General features: G+C 34.3%; 1 protein-coding gene across 4 annotated transcripts in view; it reads left to right on the top strand.

The window, feature by feature from the left end:
- The window catches only part of LOC108336917 (putative leucine-rich repeat receptor-like serine/threonine-protein kinase At2g19230), a 39,552-nt gene extending 26,921 nt beyond the window's left edge, over window positions 1-12,631 (top strand). For 2 of the 4 annotated variants that reach the window (XM_052880812.1, XM_052880810.1), the window contains 6 exons: window positions 5,987-6,141; window positions 6,760-6,974; window positions 7,087-7,213; window positions 11,113-11,187; window positions 11,278-11,470; window positions 12,089-12,631. In XM_052880812.1, the coding sequence (XP_052736772.1) occupies window positions 5,987-6,141; window positions 6,760-6,974; window positions 7,087-7,213; window positions 11,113-11,187; window positions 11,278-11,470; window positions 12,089-12,506 (1,183 nt within the window). In that variant the 3' untranslated portion in view covers window positions 12,507-12,631. The remainder of the gene's footprint in view (window positions 1-5,986; window positions 6,142-6,759; window positions 6,975-7,086; window positions 7,214-11,112; window positions 11,188-11,277; window positions 11,471-12,088) is intronic. The other 2 variants (XM_052880811.1, XM_052880813.1) reach the window with 2 other exon arrangements.
- The last annotated feature ends 138 nt before the right edge of the window (window positions 12,632-12,769 follow it).

The raw sequence follows: 12,769 nt of genomic DNA, 5'->3' as shown, positions 1-12,769 counted from the left end.
TTTTCTATCAATTGCTAGTATTCTTGTTTCCAATCTTAAAGCTTGCATGTAATGGGAACGTTCATGGCTTGATTTTGGGGTTTCATGGATTATGGGAACGTAAGATGAAATCTTGAACTGAAATAGGAGTCCTTGTGGGTCATTGATTCTAGGAATGGAAGATGATTCGCATGTTGTCTTAGATCCCAGCTCTTTAATGCGGGTTTTGCTTGTTAGATTGCCAAGGAATTGGGATTTGATAAGGAAAACCTAGGCTCTTTCACCTAAGGAATTAGGGCTAGAGTGTTTTAGTGGATTGACTTTAGTAAATTGATAGAGAGGAGACGAAATTGGTTATACACAAGAGTGCATTGGTGAAAACTAACCTTAACAATGTCATTTCATACCATTTCTAGTCTTTTCCATTTTCAAGTGCCTTCAATACCAAAGTCCAACCTTGTAATTATGTATGAATTTATATTTCTGCACTTGTTCTGTATATTGATGTTATGTTATTGAGTCTATATGAGTTGTTAATCGCACAATTCTCTAGTATTACGAGTCTCTTGGGAAAACGATACCCGGTCTTACCGGTTTATTACTTGAACGATTCGGTGCACTTGCCGAAATCGAGCCTAACACGTATTTTTTGAGCTAACAAGTTTTTAGTGCCGTTGCCAATGATTTGGGGATTGAACCCGAGTCCTAGCAACGGCTAACAAGTTAAATTGGGCCTCATCAAGTTTTTGGCGCCGTTGCCGGGGATTTGGGGATTGAACCCGAGTCCTAGCAACGGCTAACAAGTTAAGTTGGGCCTCATCAAGTTTTTGGCGCCGTTGCCGGGGATTTGGGGATTGAACCCGAGTCCTAGCAACGGCTAACAAGTTAAGTTGGGCCTCATCAAGTTTTTGGCGCCGTTGCCGGGGATTTGGGGGCTGAACCCGAGTCCTAGCAACGGCTATCAAATAATTGATCATCAGGGTACGGTGCGGCTGGCCAAGTGTGGTTGGAACAATCAAAGAAAGCAGTTCTTAAGCAGAAAAGAAGGTGGATCATGGCTGATTTCTCTACGACAAACCTACCTATTCTCACAGACAAAAACTGGAGCAGGTGGAGCACATAGATGTGAGTCATGCTAGAGGGGAGAAGATTAAGAAAGTAAAGCTCCAAACGTTGAGGAGACAATATGAGCTGTTGCAAATGGAGGACAACAACAAGGTCAGTGATTATTTCAATAGAATCTTGTCTCTTACCAATCAAATGAAAGGTTGCGGAGAAAAGCTCAACGATTTAATGATAATGGAGAAGATAATGAGATCATTACCTCGAAGATTCGACTTTATTGTTGTTGCAATCGAAGAATCCAAAGACCTTGAGAAGTTAAGGATCGAGGAACTTCAAAGTTCCTTGGAGGCTCATGAGATGGGACTTTTGGACAGAGATCCTATCGAACACGATGAGCAGGAGTTAAAGGCTCAGCACGTCAGAGGTGAAGGAAAGAAGAAGTTTAAGAATTGAAAAGGTAAGTTTGTTGCACAAAGAAGATGGAAGAACGATAATAGTGTAGATGATCAAGAAGAAAGAAGTGATTCATCTTAGAGAAAAGGCGGTTTGAACAAGAATTATAAGAAGAAAGACAAGAGAAACATAAAATGTTTCACGTGTCACAAGATGGGACATTTTTCCTATGAGTGCTAGTCGAATAAGGGTAGACAGAACAAAAAAGATCAGAATAAGAAGGTTCATCTTCTGAAGGAAGAGTCTAATTCAGAGCCGTTAATTCTCATGGTTACAACATCTTTGGAGAGCTTTGCGTCTTTGAACAAATCGTGGTATTTAGATTCAGGCTGCTCAAACCACATGACATGTAATAGAGAATGGTTGATCAATATGGATGAATCAAAGAAAAGCAAGGTTAGATTTGCAGATGACAGCACGTTAAGAGTATAAGGAATTGGAAATGTTGTCATAATGAAGAAGGATGGACAACATGCAACTATAGAAAACATTCTTTTTGTGCCAGAAATGAAGTACAACTTGTTGAGTTTGGTTCAATTGGTAGAAAAAGGCTTCACGGTAATTTTGGGAAACAATGATCGAGTGGAGGTGTTTGACAAAAGCAATAAGTTGATCTTGAGAAGCAAGACTTTTAAGAATCGCACATTTCAAGTTTGCATGGATACGGTTGAAAACAGGTGTTGCTTGTCTACTATCAAAGAGGATGAAAATTGGAAATGGCATCTACGGTTTGGCCATCTGAATTTTAGAGACGTACAACAGCTGAGTAAAATATCATGGTTTATGGATTACCAAGTATCGTCATACCAGATAAAACGTGTGAATCTTGCATCGTTGGGAAGCAAACCAGAAGACAGTTTCAGACAAGGTTGGAGATGAGATTAAAGAGCGTCTTGAGGTAGTACATTCAGACATATGTGGTCCTCTAGAGGTACCAACACTGGCTGGAAACAAGTATTTTATCACTTTCGTTGATGAATTTAGCCGAATGGTATGGGTGTATCTCATAAAGCTGAAAAGTGAAGCTCTTGAGACGTTCAAAAGATTCAAGGCTAGCGTGGAAAGAGAGACCGGAAGGCAGATTAAAGTCCTTAGTACTGATGGAGGGGGTGAATACACCTCCTTTGAGTTCGAAAGGTTTTGTCAGAAATGTGGAATAGCTCACGAGGTGATCGCACCATACACGCCTCAACACAATGGTTTGGCGGAGAGAAGAAATACGACTATAATGAACATGGCCAGGTGTCTGCTGAGAGAGAAGGAAGTACCACGCGAGTTGTGGGGAGAAGCTGTGTCAACAACTGTCTACGTGCTCAACAGGTGTCCAACGAAGTGGCTGACATGCAAGGTGCCACATGCAATCTGGACAAGTATGAAACCCTCTGTTAAACACTTTAGAATATTCGGGTCTTTGGCATTTTGTCACATTACAGATCAGAAGAGAACAAAGCTTGAAGACAAAGGAGAGGCGATGGTGTTTGTCGAATATCATCCTACTGGCACATACAAGCTGTATGATCCTATCAGAGGAAAGATGACTATCAGCAGGGATGTTTTGATCCTTGAAGATGAGAGTTGGGATTGGAAATGCAATCAGACAAGCTTGAAGAAAACGAAAGTTGTGATGCATGCGCCTATACAGGATAGCGTAGAAGTTGCAAAAGTTGTTGAAAGAAATGCTGGAAATATAGATTCTACAGAAGTTTCAGAAAGACCGAGAAGACAAACTACAAGACCTCCAGGTTCTCCTAGAACGAGATGTATTCTGATGCTGGAGTAGATGAAGAGGGTGACATAATTCACTTGGCATTGATGGCTGGAAGTGAACCATTGGATATAGATGATGCTCTAACACAACCAATTTGGAAGGAGGCCATGATTGAACAGCTTAGATCAATCGAGAAGAATAATACGTGGAAGTTAGTTGATCTGCCACCTGAAAAACAATGCATTGCAGTGAAGTGGATCTTCAAGAGAAAGTTGAATCCAGAAGGCACAATATCAAAGCACAGGGATAGACTTGTGGTGAGAGGTTTTCTGTAGAAGCAAGGAGTAGATTTTACAGAAGTCTACGCACCTATGGCAAGGTTAGAAACTATTCGATTAGTAGTTGCTATTGCTTGTGCTAGGAAATGGTTGTTATTTGCACTTAACGTTAAATATGCATTTTTGCATGGTCCTTTGGAGGAGGAAGTATATGTTCAGCAGCCTCCAGGATTCAGCAAAAAGGATAAGAAACATCAGGTGTACAAACTGCACAAGGCACTTTATGGGTTGAGACAAGCTCCCAAGGCTTGGAACAAGAGGATTGACGCATTCTTTGTCAGCCACGGGTTCGAGCGATGTGCTGTAGAGCATAGTTTGTACGTGAAGAAGAGTGTCAACAATGACATAATGATAATTTGTCTCTACGTTGATGACTTGTTGGTGACTGGTTCTAGCCTGAATGAAATTGATGAATTCAAACAGATGATGGAAGCTGAGTTTGAGATGACAGATCTTGTGAGGCTCAATTACTTCTTAGGGATGGAGTTTATACATACAACTGCAGGTTTACTAATGCACTAGAAAAAGTATGTGAAGGATTTACTGGAAAGATTCAAGATGACCCTGTGTAATGATGCTAGAAGCCCACTCGATGTTAATGTGAAGTTAAAGATAGATATGAAGATGAAGAAGGCATGGATAGAGTAGTTTATAAGCAACTTGTTGGATCCTTACGGTTCTTATGCAATAACAGGCCATATTTAATGTTTGGAGTTGGTCTGATAAGTCGGTTCATGAGCAACCTAAAGAGGAGTCATATGACAGCAGCCAAATGCATACTGCAATATGTTAAAAGGACCGCAGATTATGGTATTTTGTTTCCTTATGGTATGAAGAAGGAAGAGTTGAGGCTGGTTGGATATACTGATTTTGATTTCTGTGGTGATCAAGTTGAGAGAAAAAGCACATCTCGGAACATCTTTTTCATGAACAAGGCACCTATTTCGTGGAGCTCTAAGAAGCAAACAGTTATTGTGTTATCAAGTTGTGAAGCAGAATACATAGCTGGTTGCTATGCTGTGTGTCAAGGGGTTTGATTGAATGAGGTCCTAAAGGAGTTGAAAGTTCAAACAGAGAGGTCGTTTGAATTGAAGATGGACAACACGTCTGCTATAAGCTTGGCAAATAATCCAGTAAGCCACGGAAGAAGCAAACACATTGAGGTAAAATACCACTTCTTACGGGATATGGTGAACAACAAAATTGAACTTGTGCACTGCAAGACTGATCTACAATTAACTTATCTGTTTATGAAAGCACTCAAGCTTGACAGATTTGAGTTTCTCAAAAAGGAAATTGGAGTATTAACACTGAATAGCTTGAATTAAGGAGGTGTATTAGATATGTAATTCAAGCATGTCATGTTTGACTTAGTCAGTTAATACTGTTGTACCATTTTATTATGTTTTCCTATTGTATATAAACGTTGTTATTCACTGCTAAAATAATAACTCTTCCATAGTGTTACTTTCAAATTCTTTCTCTCATACATTCTCTGTACTTCCTTACTGCTCTATCAGTTTCATTCTCTGCATTGCATTTTTGTTTTTACTGTTGGGGAGGTTCAATATACACATATATCCACACTAGTAAGATATTGTCCGTTTTGGGTCAAACCCTCACAGATTTGTTCTAATACCAGTGTTGGGAGGTTCAATAATTAACTGTACATAGACTTACAAATTTGTTAGGAATGATATGTATGCAAGATCAGGAGTCATATAATTAGTTGATTTTGGGTAAACAACCTTCCACATGGAGTCTCATATAGTATGGAGGTGAGACTCTACAAACCCTGTCAACTTTTCTCTTCCAATACAAATAAGAAAATGAGATTATGAGAAATTATATATACATACATATATATATATATATATATATATATATATATATATATATATATATATTTACAAACATTATCAATAATTAACCTACGAAGTAGAGTTCAATTGATTGACACAAAATATCATCCATTCTGACAATGACAAATAAATTCTTCTTTCTCATCATCCTAGTGTTCAAATTAACAAGATTTTACTGTAAAAATAATAACATGAAACATTAGCACATATGTTGATTAATAAGTTAAAACAAAAATTAATTATGCAACATTAAAGAAATAATACCTTAATATTAAGCCATATAAGATCCTTCTTTGTCTCTTCAATCTCTCATCTCAACATAGAATGATAATAGGAACATGGAGTCAAACTTTAAATCTCAAATAACTCCTAAACTTAATAACATTTAAATCTCACTCCTTGTAAAATGTCGATCCACTTCAATATTAAGTGAAAAATTTTATAAATAAATTGAAAGCTTATAAATTCAAAATTAGGAGTTAAAATGTTAAGAAAAAACTTAATGTCTTATTGAATTAAAATTGTTTCTTCGTATTTATTATATTTATTGCATGATAACATACGCTTATACATTATTTCAGTTTGGAGGGGAATACTGATATATGTCTGATAGGATCATGCAAGAAGAAGAAGAATATTGTTACATTAGTTGCAACTATTGTAGCATCAATTGTTGTCTCTATCATAATAGTGGGCATAATTATGATTTGGAGATCACTTAGAAGAAATGAAGGAGGTATACTCATAATTCATATGATATTTTCTACAATATTACTATATTAAGTACACCCAATCACTATCATTAAATTTATTCTCATTCTTTTCCTTTTGAATCTTTAGAATTTTTTTAATATCTATTATTTTATTTTTGCTTGATGATAAACTTATCATATATCTATATTTTTTCTCTTTCATTACTAGATGATAAATAAAAATTAAACTCTTATATGTCTCCTATCCGATGGACATATTTACTCAGAAAATTATAACATTAGCATCACTAGTCTATCTTTTTTACACAAGCTTATAAGAACAAATTTTTCTACTTTTTTATTTTTATTTTTCTATGTAAATTTAAAATTACTACTCTTATTACAATTTGTTTAATCTGAAATTCTAAAGTACAAGAATGAAGAATCGCAAAAGCATCTTATTAGATATTTAACTCTCTAGATTTTTAATTCTTTAACAGTGACTCAAACAATGATATTTTTGTTGAAGGATTCAACTAGCTTTCTTAATATGATGCAATTCAAGTATTTGGTTTTTCTTTTTATATATTTCACTTTGCTCTGAATATTTTGCACTATATGAATATTCATTAAATGGCATGTGTTCTTTTTTCATTGTCTAGGGATATCTTCAACTTCAAGAAAAGATCAACTAAAATTAAAAAATCAAACATTTTCTTACTCGGAGATTCATAATATTACCAACGGTTTCGAAACAATGATTGGAAAAGGTGGATTTGGTGAAGTTTACTTAGGCACTTTGCAAAGTGGTGAACGAGTTGCTGTAAAGAAACTCTCCCTGTCATCAAAGCAAGGTTACAAGGAGTTTAAGTCAGAGGTTAGATGGAACAATTGATTAATTAGTCCTTTTTTTCTTCTTTTCTCGAATTTGCTCAACAAATATATCTTTTTCATTAATTTAAGATATATTAAACATTTCTAAAATGCAGGCAAAGTTTCTAACGCTTGTTCATCATAGAAATGTGGTTTCTTTTGTGGGGTATTGTGATGAAGGTGATGCTAAAGCACTTATTTACGAATATCTATCAAAAGGAAACCTCCAAGAACATTTGTCAGGTTTGTTAAGTTACAGTTTCTTTCTAATATATATGACATGTTAATTAACATGATAAGACCTTTCCATTTTCTCTCAAACAAGCAGAATCAGATGCAAATGTTAAGTAAAGAGAATTGATCATAATTTTTTTTTCTCATTGATCACTATCTACTTTCACTTATGTAGTATGTCAATAAATAAACAACAAAATTAATTAATAATTCTTGTAAAAACCTATTTTTGTAATTATTTAATTATTTTTAGTTCTTTTAGCAACTAAGTCAACCAAACCTTTATGAAATCTTGAATCCTTTTTCTTCTTGAAGGAGCAAGAGACAAGTATTTCACTAAAAATAGATACATTAACCAGCCATTATGGATTTTTATCATTCACACTTGTAGTTCAGAGCATTTAAGAATTTTATTAAGTTCAAGTTAATGAATAGTTTAATGTGTAAATAAGAGTGAATGATATCTTGAAGATACTTAAATATTCTTGTTATACCTTACTAGTGATCTAAAGTGAGAGAGCTCATGACTTGGCTAAGCTTATTTATTAAGAATCCTATGTCAAGTCTTGTGTTTGTTAAGTATTGCAGTCCTAACAAGAAATCAACACATGTAAATCAGCCAATGATTTAAGCATAACTCAAGTACCAACAAGAAAAATAATTTGAGTTAGAAAGTTAGCAACTCGCCAAAACTTGCCAATTAATGTGATACAACACCATGCTTCTAGTTTAGGGTGTGTTCAGAGGTTGTCCGGCTTCTTGTGATATTCTAAGTGGAATCCTGACCGAAATGGTATTTAATCTATGTCTCATATTTGTATTTGCAATAAACTTGGAGCAAAGGGAAGAAATTGTGTTCAATTGTTTGATTTTTTTTACAATGTGTTATGATGAATTCCATGAGTTGGCGAGATGTTCTGTGACTTGATTAGACTATTACACTAAGGTTTGATTGTTTCGCTGCAATGATGGTCAGAGGCATGAATGTTGGACTGCAAATAAATTTAAAGTTATTGAAGTACAGTCTGCATGCATTCTAACTAAGACCAAGTGTTACATGTAATCCTGTTTTGTGGTTTAATTGTTTAAATGATTTGGGTAAGCTGTAATAATACTATAGTCTAGCTGTTCGGTGTTTTTTTTAGCTACAAGTGGCTTTTAGTTGTGTGATAGCATGTTGTATACTACTAGATGTTTAAATGTGCTAATTAGTTGTTAATAAATGTAGAACTAAGTTGTTGTCTAGATTTTGGGTGCCTTAATGAACTTTGCAGGTTGAACACTTAAGAACACTTACGAACTTAATCTAGTGAAAAGTGAATTATTTGGGTAGGGGTAAATGGTTTCATACTATCAAAATGGTTTCTTTTTAGGGAAATTATGGGCCATTTAGCTTTGTTCATTAATTCGATTTGATATACCTTTTTGTATGAAAGCTAAGAAAATGTAACATATTCACTGATTAGGTAGTGCAACCTTGCCCTGCATCTCTTTGAGCGAATTGGATACATTGTATATGTTTTGGTTGTGATATATTTATCATGCCATTGATCCCTTTTATATTGGGTTAATATCGTGAAGTGGAGTGGTAGCCATAGTGTAGGTTATCTCATTAATTTACGATTTTAGTGGTTGTGCTAGGAAAGGAATGAATGCTAGAAGTAGTTAGGTTTTGTGTTTTGTATACATCTTGATATTTCACTTCAGTGGAGTTGTTTAGCAATGGTTGTATCATTGTGGGGGTTGGACTAGTTTGGTATGAGTTTTAAGTGAAAATAGATTTATGCATGAGTGTGAAATATTTTGATGTGTGTGAGTGAATTGTGTTGGCTGTTATCGAAACCACCTAGACTCTATAATTTAAGCTTTGGTGTTATGTGATAACTTGGTTGGACAGGGCCTTGAGTTGGAACCTCCATAAATGTATGAACCATGCAATCCATGAAAATTAATTACTAGAGGATTATATTCTTGATCCTAAAAATCCCAAATTTAAGTTTGGTAGACTCTTATTATATTCTTGATCCTAAAAATCCAATTATACTTGAACCAAGTAATCCATTAAGATTCTCCCAAATCCTTTATTTGGCTTCTATTGTTATCTCAATTACTATTGTTGATGAAGTTGTAGTAGAGAAAAATGAAACCAATGCACCGCTAAAGTGGAAACACAACCTTCACACATCTAGAGCCAAGATATCTTGTCAACATGGAAAGTTTGTTACACCATGCAAATGGGAAGGAATTCATTGTAACAATTCCAAGTCCATCTCCAACACACATCTTGTAAATTATGGTCTCATAGTACCTTTAACACCCTCAACTTCTTAGCTTTCCCTAACTTAATTATCCTAAATATCTATAACAACTCCTTATATGGGTACATTCCACTACAAATTGGTAACACATCCATAATAAATATTTTGAATCCTTCTTCAAATTTTTTCAGTTGTTCCATCCCTCAACAAATGTGGACATTAAGGAGTTTAGAAGGCCTTGATCTATACCAAGGTCAACTAAGTGGACAAATTCCTAATTTCGTAGCAAACTTGTCGAACTTGACATATCTAGATTTAGGCTTAAACAATTTTCCACCACTTACTTGTGACTTTAGGCTTAAATAGTTTTCCAAATTGACATATTTAATCAAACATTATAGGACAACAAGCAACAATTAAAGTAAGTTTGCATTCATCTTGGTTTTACCTCAATTCTCCAATTACCAGAAGCAATCACAGAATTAACAAACACATCACATTGGATTCACATGCCATATGCCAAAATGGTAAACTAATTAACATTAACTGGGTAATTTACACAGAAGAAGATGGCTTAATCGTCGAAGCTCAGCACTGCACGAACCCTCGACCTTGGTCAACGCACTAGGGAGCCCCTCCTTACGACAATGGCCTTCTAACACCAACATCCATGACCACGAACCCTCTACAAACCATGAAATTGTCATACCTCCACCAACCACAAACCATAACCACGAACCAGGAAACCCTTGTACCTCCACCAACAACAAAACATAAACCCTAGGAAACCGCAAGCACATAGGAAAGGGAAGACCACAACGATGGGCCTCTTGATAACAAGAGTTAGTGAAAGTTGGGGACTCCAGAACACACTGTGATTGAACAACAATGGAGGTAGGGGAACATGACACCGACAACGAATTGGGAAATAACAGTGGAAAACTGAGATTTGGAAACCAGAGAAAAAGTGCAAGAAGAAGAGTTTTGAGTGAATTTGGGGGAGAAAATACCTTAATTTTGTCCTAACTTCATCAAGATGGTTACCAATGGTCATATATCCGTCGGTAAACTAAAACACCCACTAATTACCAACGAATATATCCACAGAGTAAGTGAAACACAAGATGTCGTCGATATATTTGTTGGTAAATTAAAACACCTATCCGTTACCAATGGATATATCTGTCGGTAAATGCAAGACAAGAGACCGTTGGTATTTTCGTCGATAATTTTTTGTTTAATCAAATTTCTTCATTTTTCATACTTTTCTTGCATTTTTCATGTAATGTTTTTTTGTGATTTTGATTATTTTCTATTCTTGAATTTATTTTTAAGATGTTGTGAAACTTTAACCAATTTATTTTCATATCTCCGTCAACTCAACTTAACTGCAATTTCGTTTATCATGTATATTGAATTCTTTTTATGATAATAAATAATAATATTATTTGAAGGATGAAATTGAAAATAAATTTGAACACCAACTTCATAATAAGAAATCTTCATAATTATAGATACTTATTATTGGCATAAACAAGTCTTAAATATATGATCGTAATTAATATTCTTAATGTACAAAAATTTATATGCATAGATACAGTTGCATGATTCAGAAGGCTTTGATCAATATTATTGATAATATATATAAAGCTTGTTTTGTAGAGAAAAGCTCAAGTGTCTTGGGATGGAAAGAGAGAGTTGAAATTGCCTTAGATGCAGCAAGTGGTAAATGATCAAAACTATATTCATAAACGTTCATTCTCTTAAAGTTATTATTTTCTTTAGGAACTAGTTACATTTATACGAATTATGCAGGATTGGATTATCTGCATAATGGATGTAAGCCACCTATAATTCATAGAGATCTGAAAGGTTCCAACATCCTACTAGATGAAAATATGCGTGCCAAGATTTCAGACTTTGGATTGTCTAGAACTTTTGCAAATGACAGTGACACTCATGTCTTAACTAATTACCCAGGTGGTACACCAGGTTACCTTGATCCTGAGTAAGTATATAACAAAATTTACTTCTTAACAGTGTTAGGTTAAATATATATTTTGTCTTTTAATTTTTCCTGAAAATTAAAATTAGATATATTTTTCTTAAATTTTAAACAAATTTAATCTCCTAACTTTATAAATAAACAGATTTAGTTTTTGAAATGAAATTGTTTATAAATTTAGTTGAATTGTGTTCTGACGTTCCATTATGAAATATAAAATGACATTTCACAATATTAGAGGTTGTAAAAAAGGAAGCAGATGACGCATATAAAAACTATCTTCTCTGTTAAAAATATTGTTGTTATTTTTGTTATATGGTGAAATATCATTACATAATTCAGCAAATGTTTAACCTTGATTCATTTGGCGGACTAAATCCAGTTATTTATGAAATTGAAAAATTAAAGTAATTCTAAATTTTGAAAAATAATTAATTTTAATTTTTAATAAAAATTAAGGAATAAAAATATATTTAATCCATAATTTTAAAGATTATAAAATTTTGGTTTCGGTGATATATTCCTTTTCTTTGATTTGTCTCCTATAAACTTTTTTTAATGGTCATCATTGTGATTCAGCACTAATTAAAACCTTGTGTTTAACTTGGTATATTTTCACAGATTTCACTCCTCGGGTACTCTTAATAAAAGAAGTGATGTTTACAGTTTCGGGGTAGTTTTGTTAGAGCTAATTACAGGTCAAGCAGCAATAAGAGGAACTCCTGAGAAACCAAGTCACATACATACTTGGGTTAAACAAAAAGTTGAAGGTGGAGATATTAAAGCAATAGTTGATCCAAGATTAGAAGGAAATTACCATGTTGCTTCAGCTTGGAAATTTTTGGAAATAGCCATGTCTTGCCTTCCTGATATTGCCATCCAAAGGCCTGACATAAGCCATGTAACCTCAGAACTGAAGGATTGTTTGCATTTGGAAGCATCCCTTCAAAGGACTGTGAGCAACAACAGGGATTCATTCCTCATGGATTCTGTGCTCATTGATTTCAGTGAATCTGATATATGTCCAAATCCTAGGTAGGATTTTTCCCCACCTAAATTTGCTCAATATATAGGATTGTCTCTGTGCTTGCTTTGTACTATATTTATTACCTTGTTTTCGGTAAGGATGCATATTAATTTTTATTTTTATTTTCATTTTCATTGATTCATATTTGTATATTTATGCTTCAACAATTTTTTACCGTTTTTATAATGACAATTTATACATGTTTTTTGCGTTTCATTAATAGAAGAGAAATATATAAAGTAAAGAAAAAGAAAAAAAACTACGAAGATCTTAAA

The sequence above is a fragment of the Vigna angularis genome, chromosome 7, assembly GCF_016808095.1.
Source record: "Vigna angularis cultivar LongXiaoDou No.4 chromosome 7, ASM1680809v1, whole genome shotgun sequence".
NCBI lineage: Eukaryota > Viridiplantae > Streptophyta > Magnoliopsida > Fabales > Fabaceae > Vigna > Vigna angularis.
This window is presented reverse-complemented; position numbering and strand designations above follow the sequence as displayed.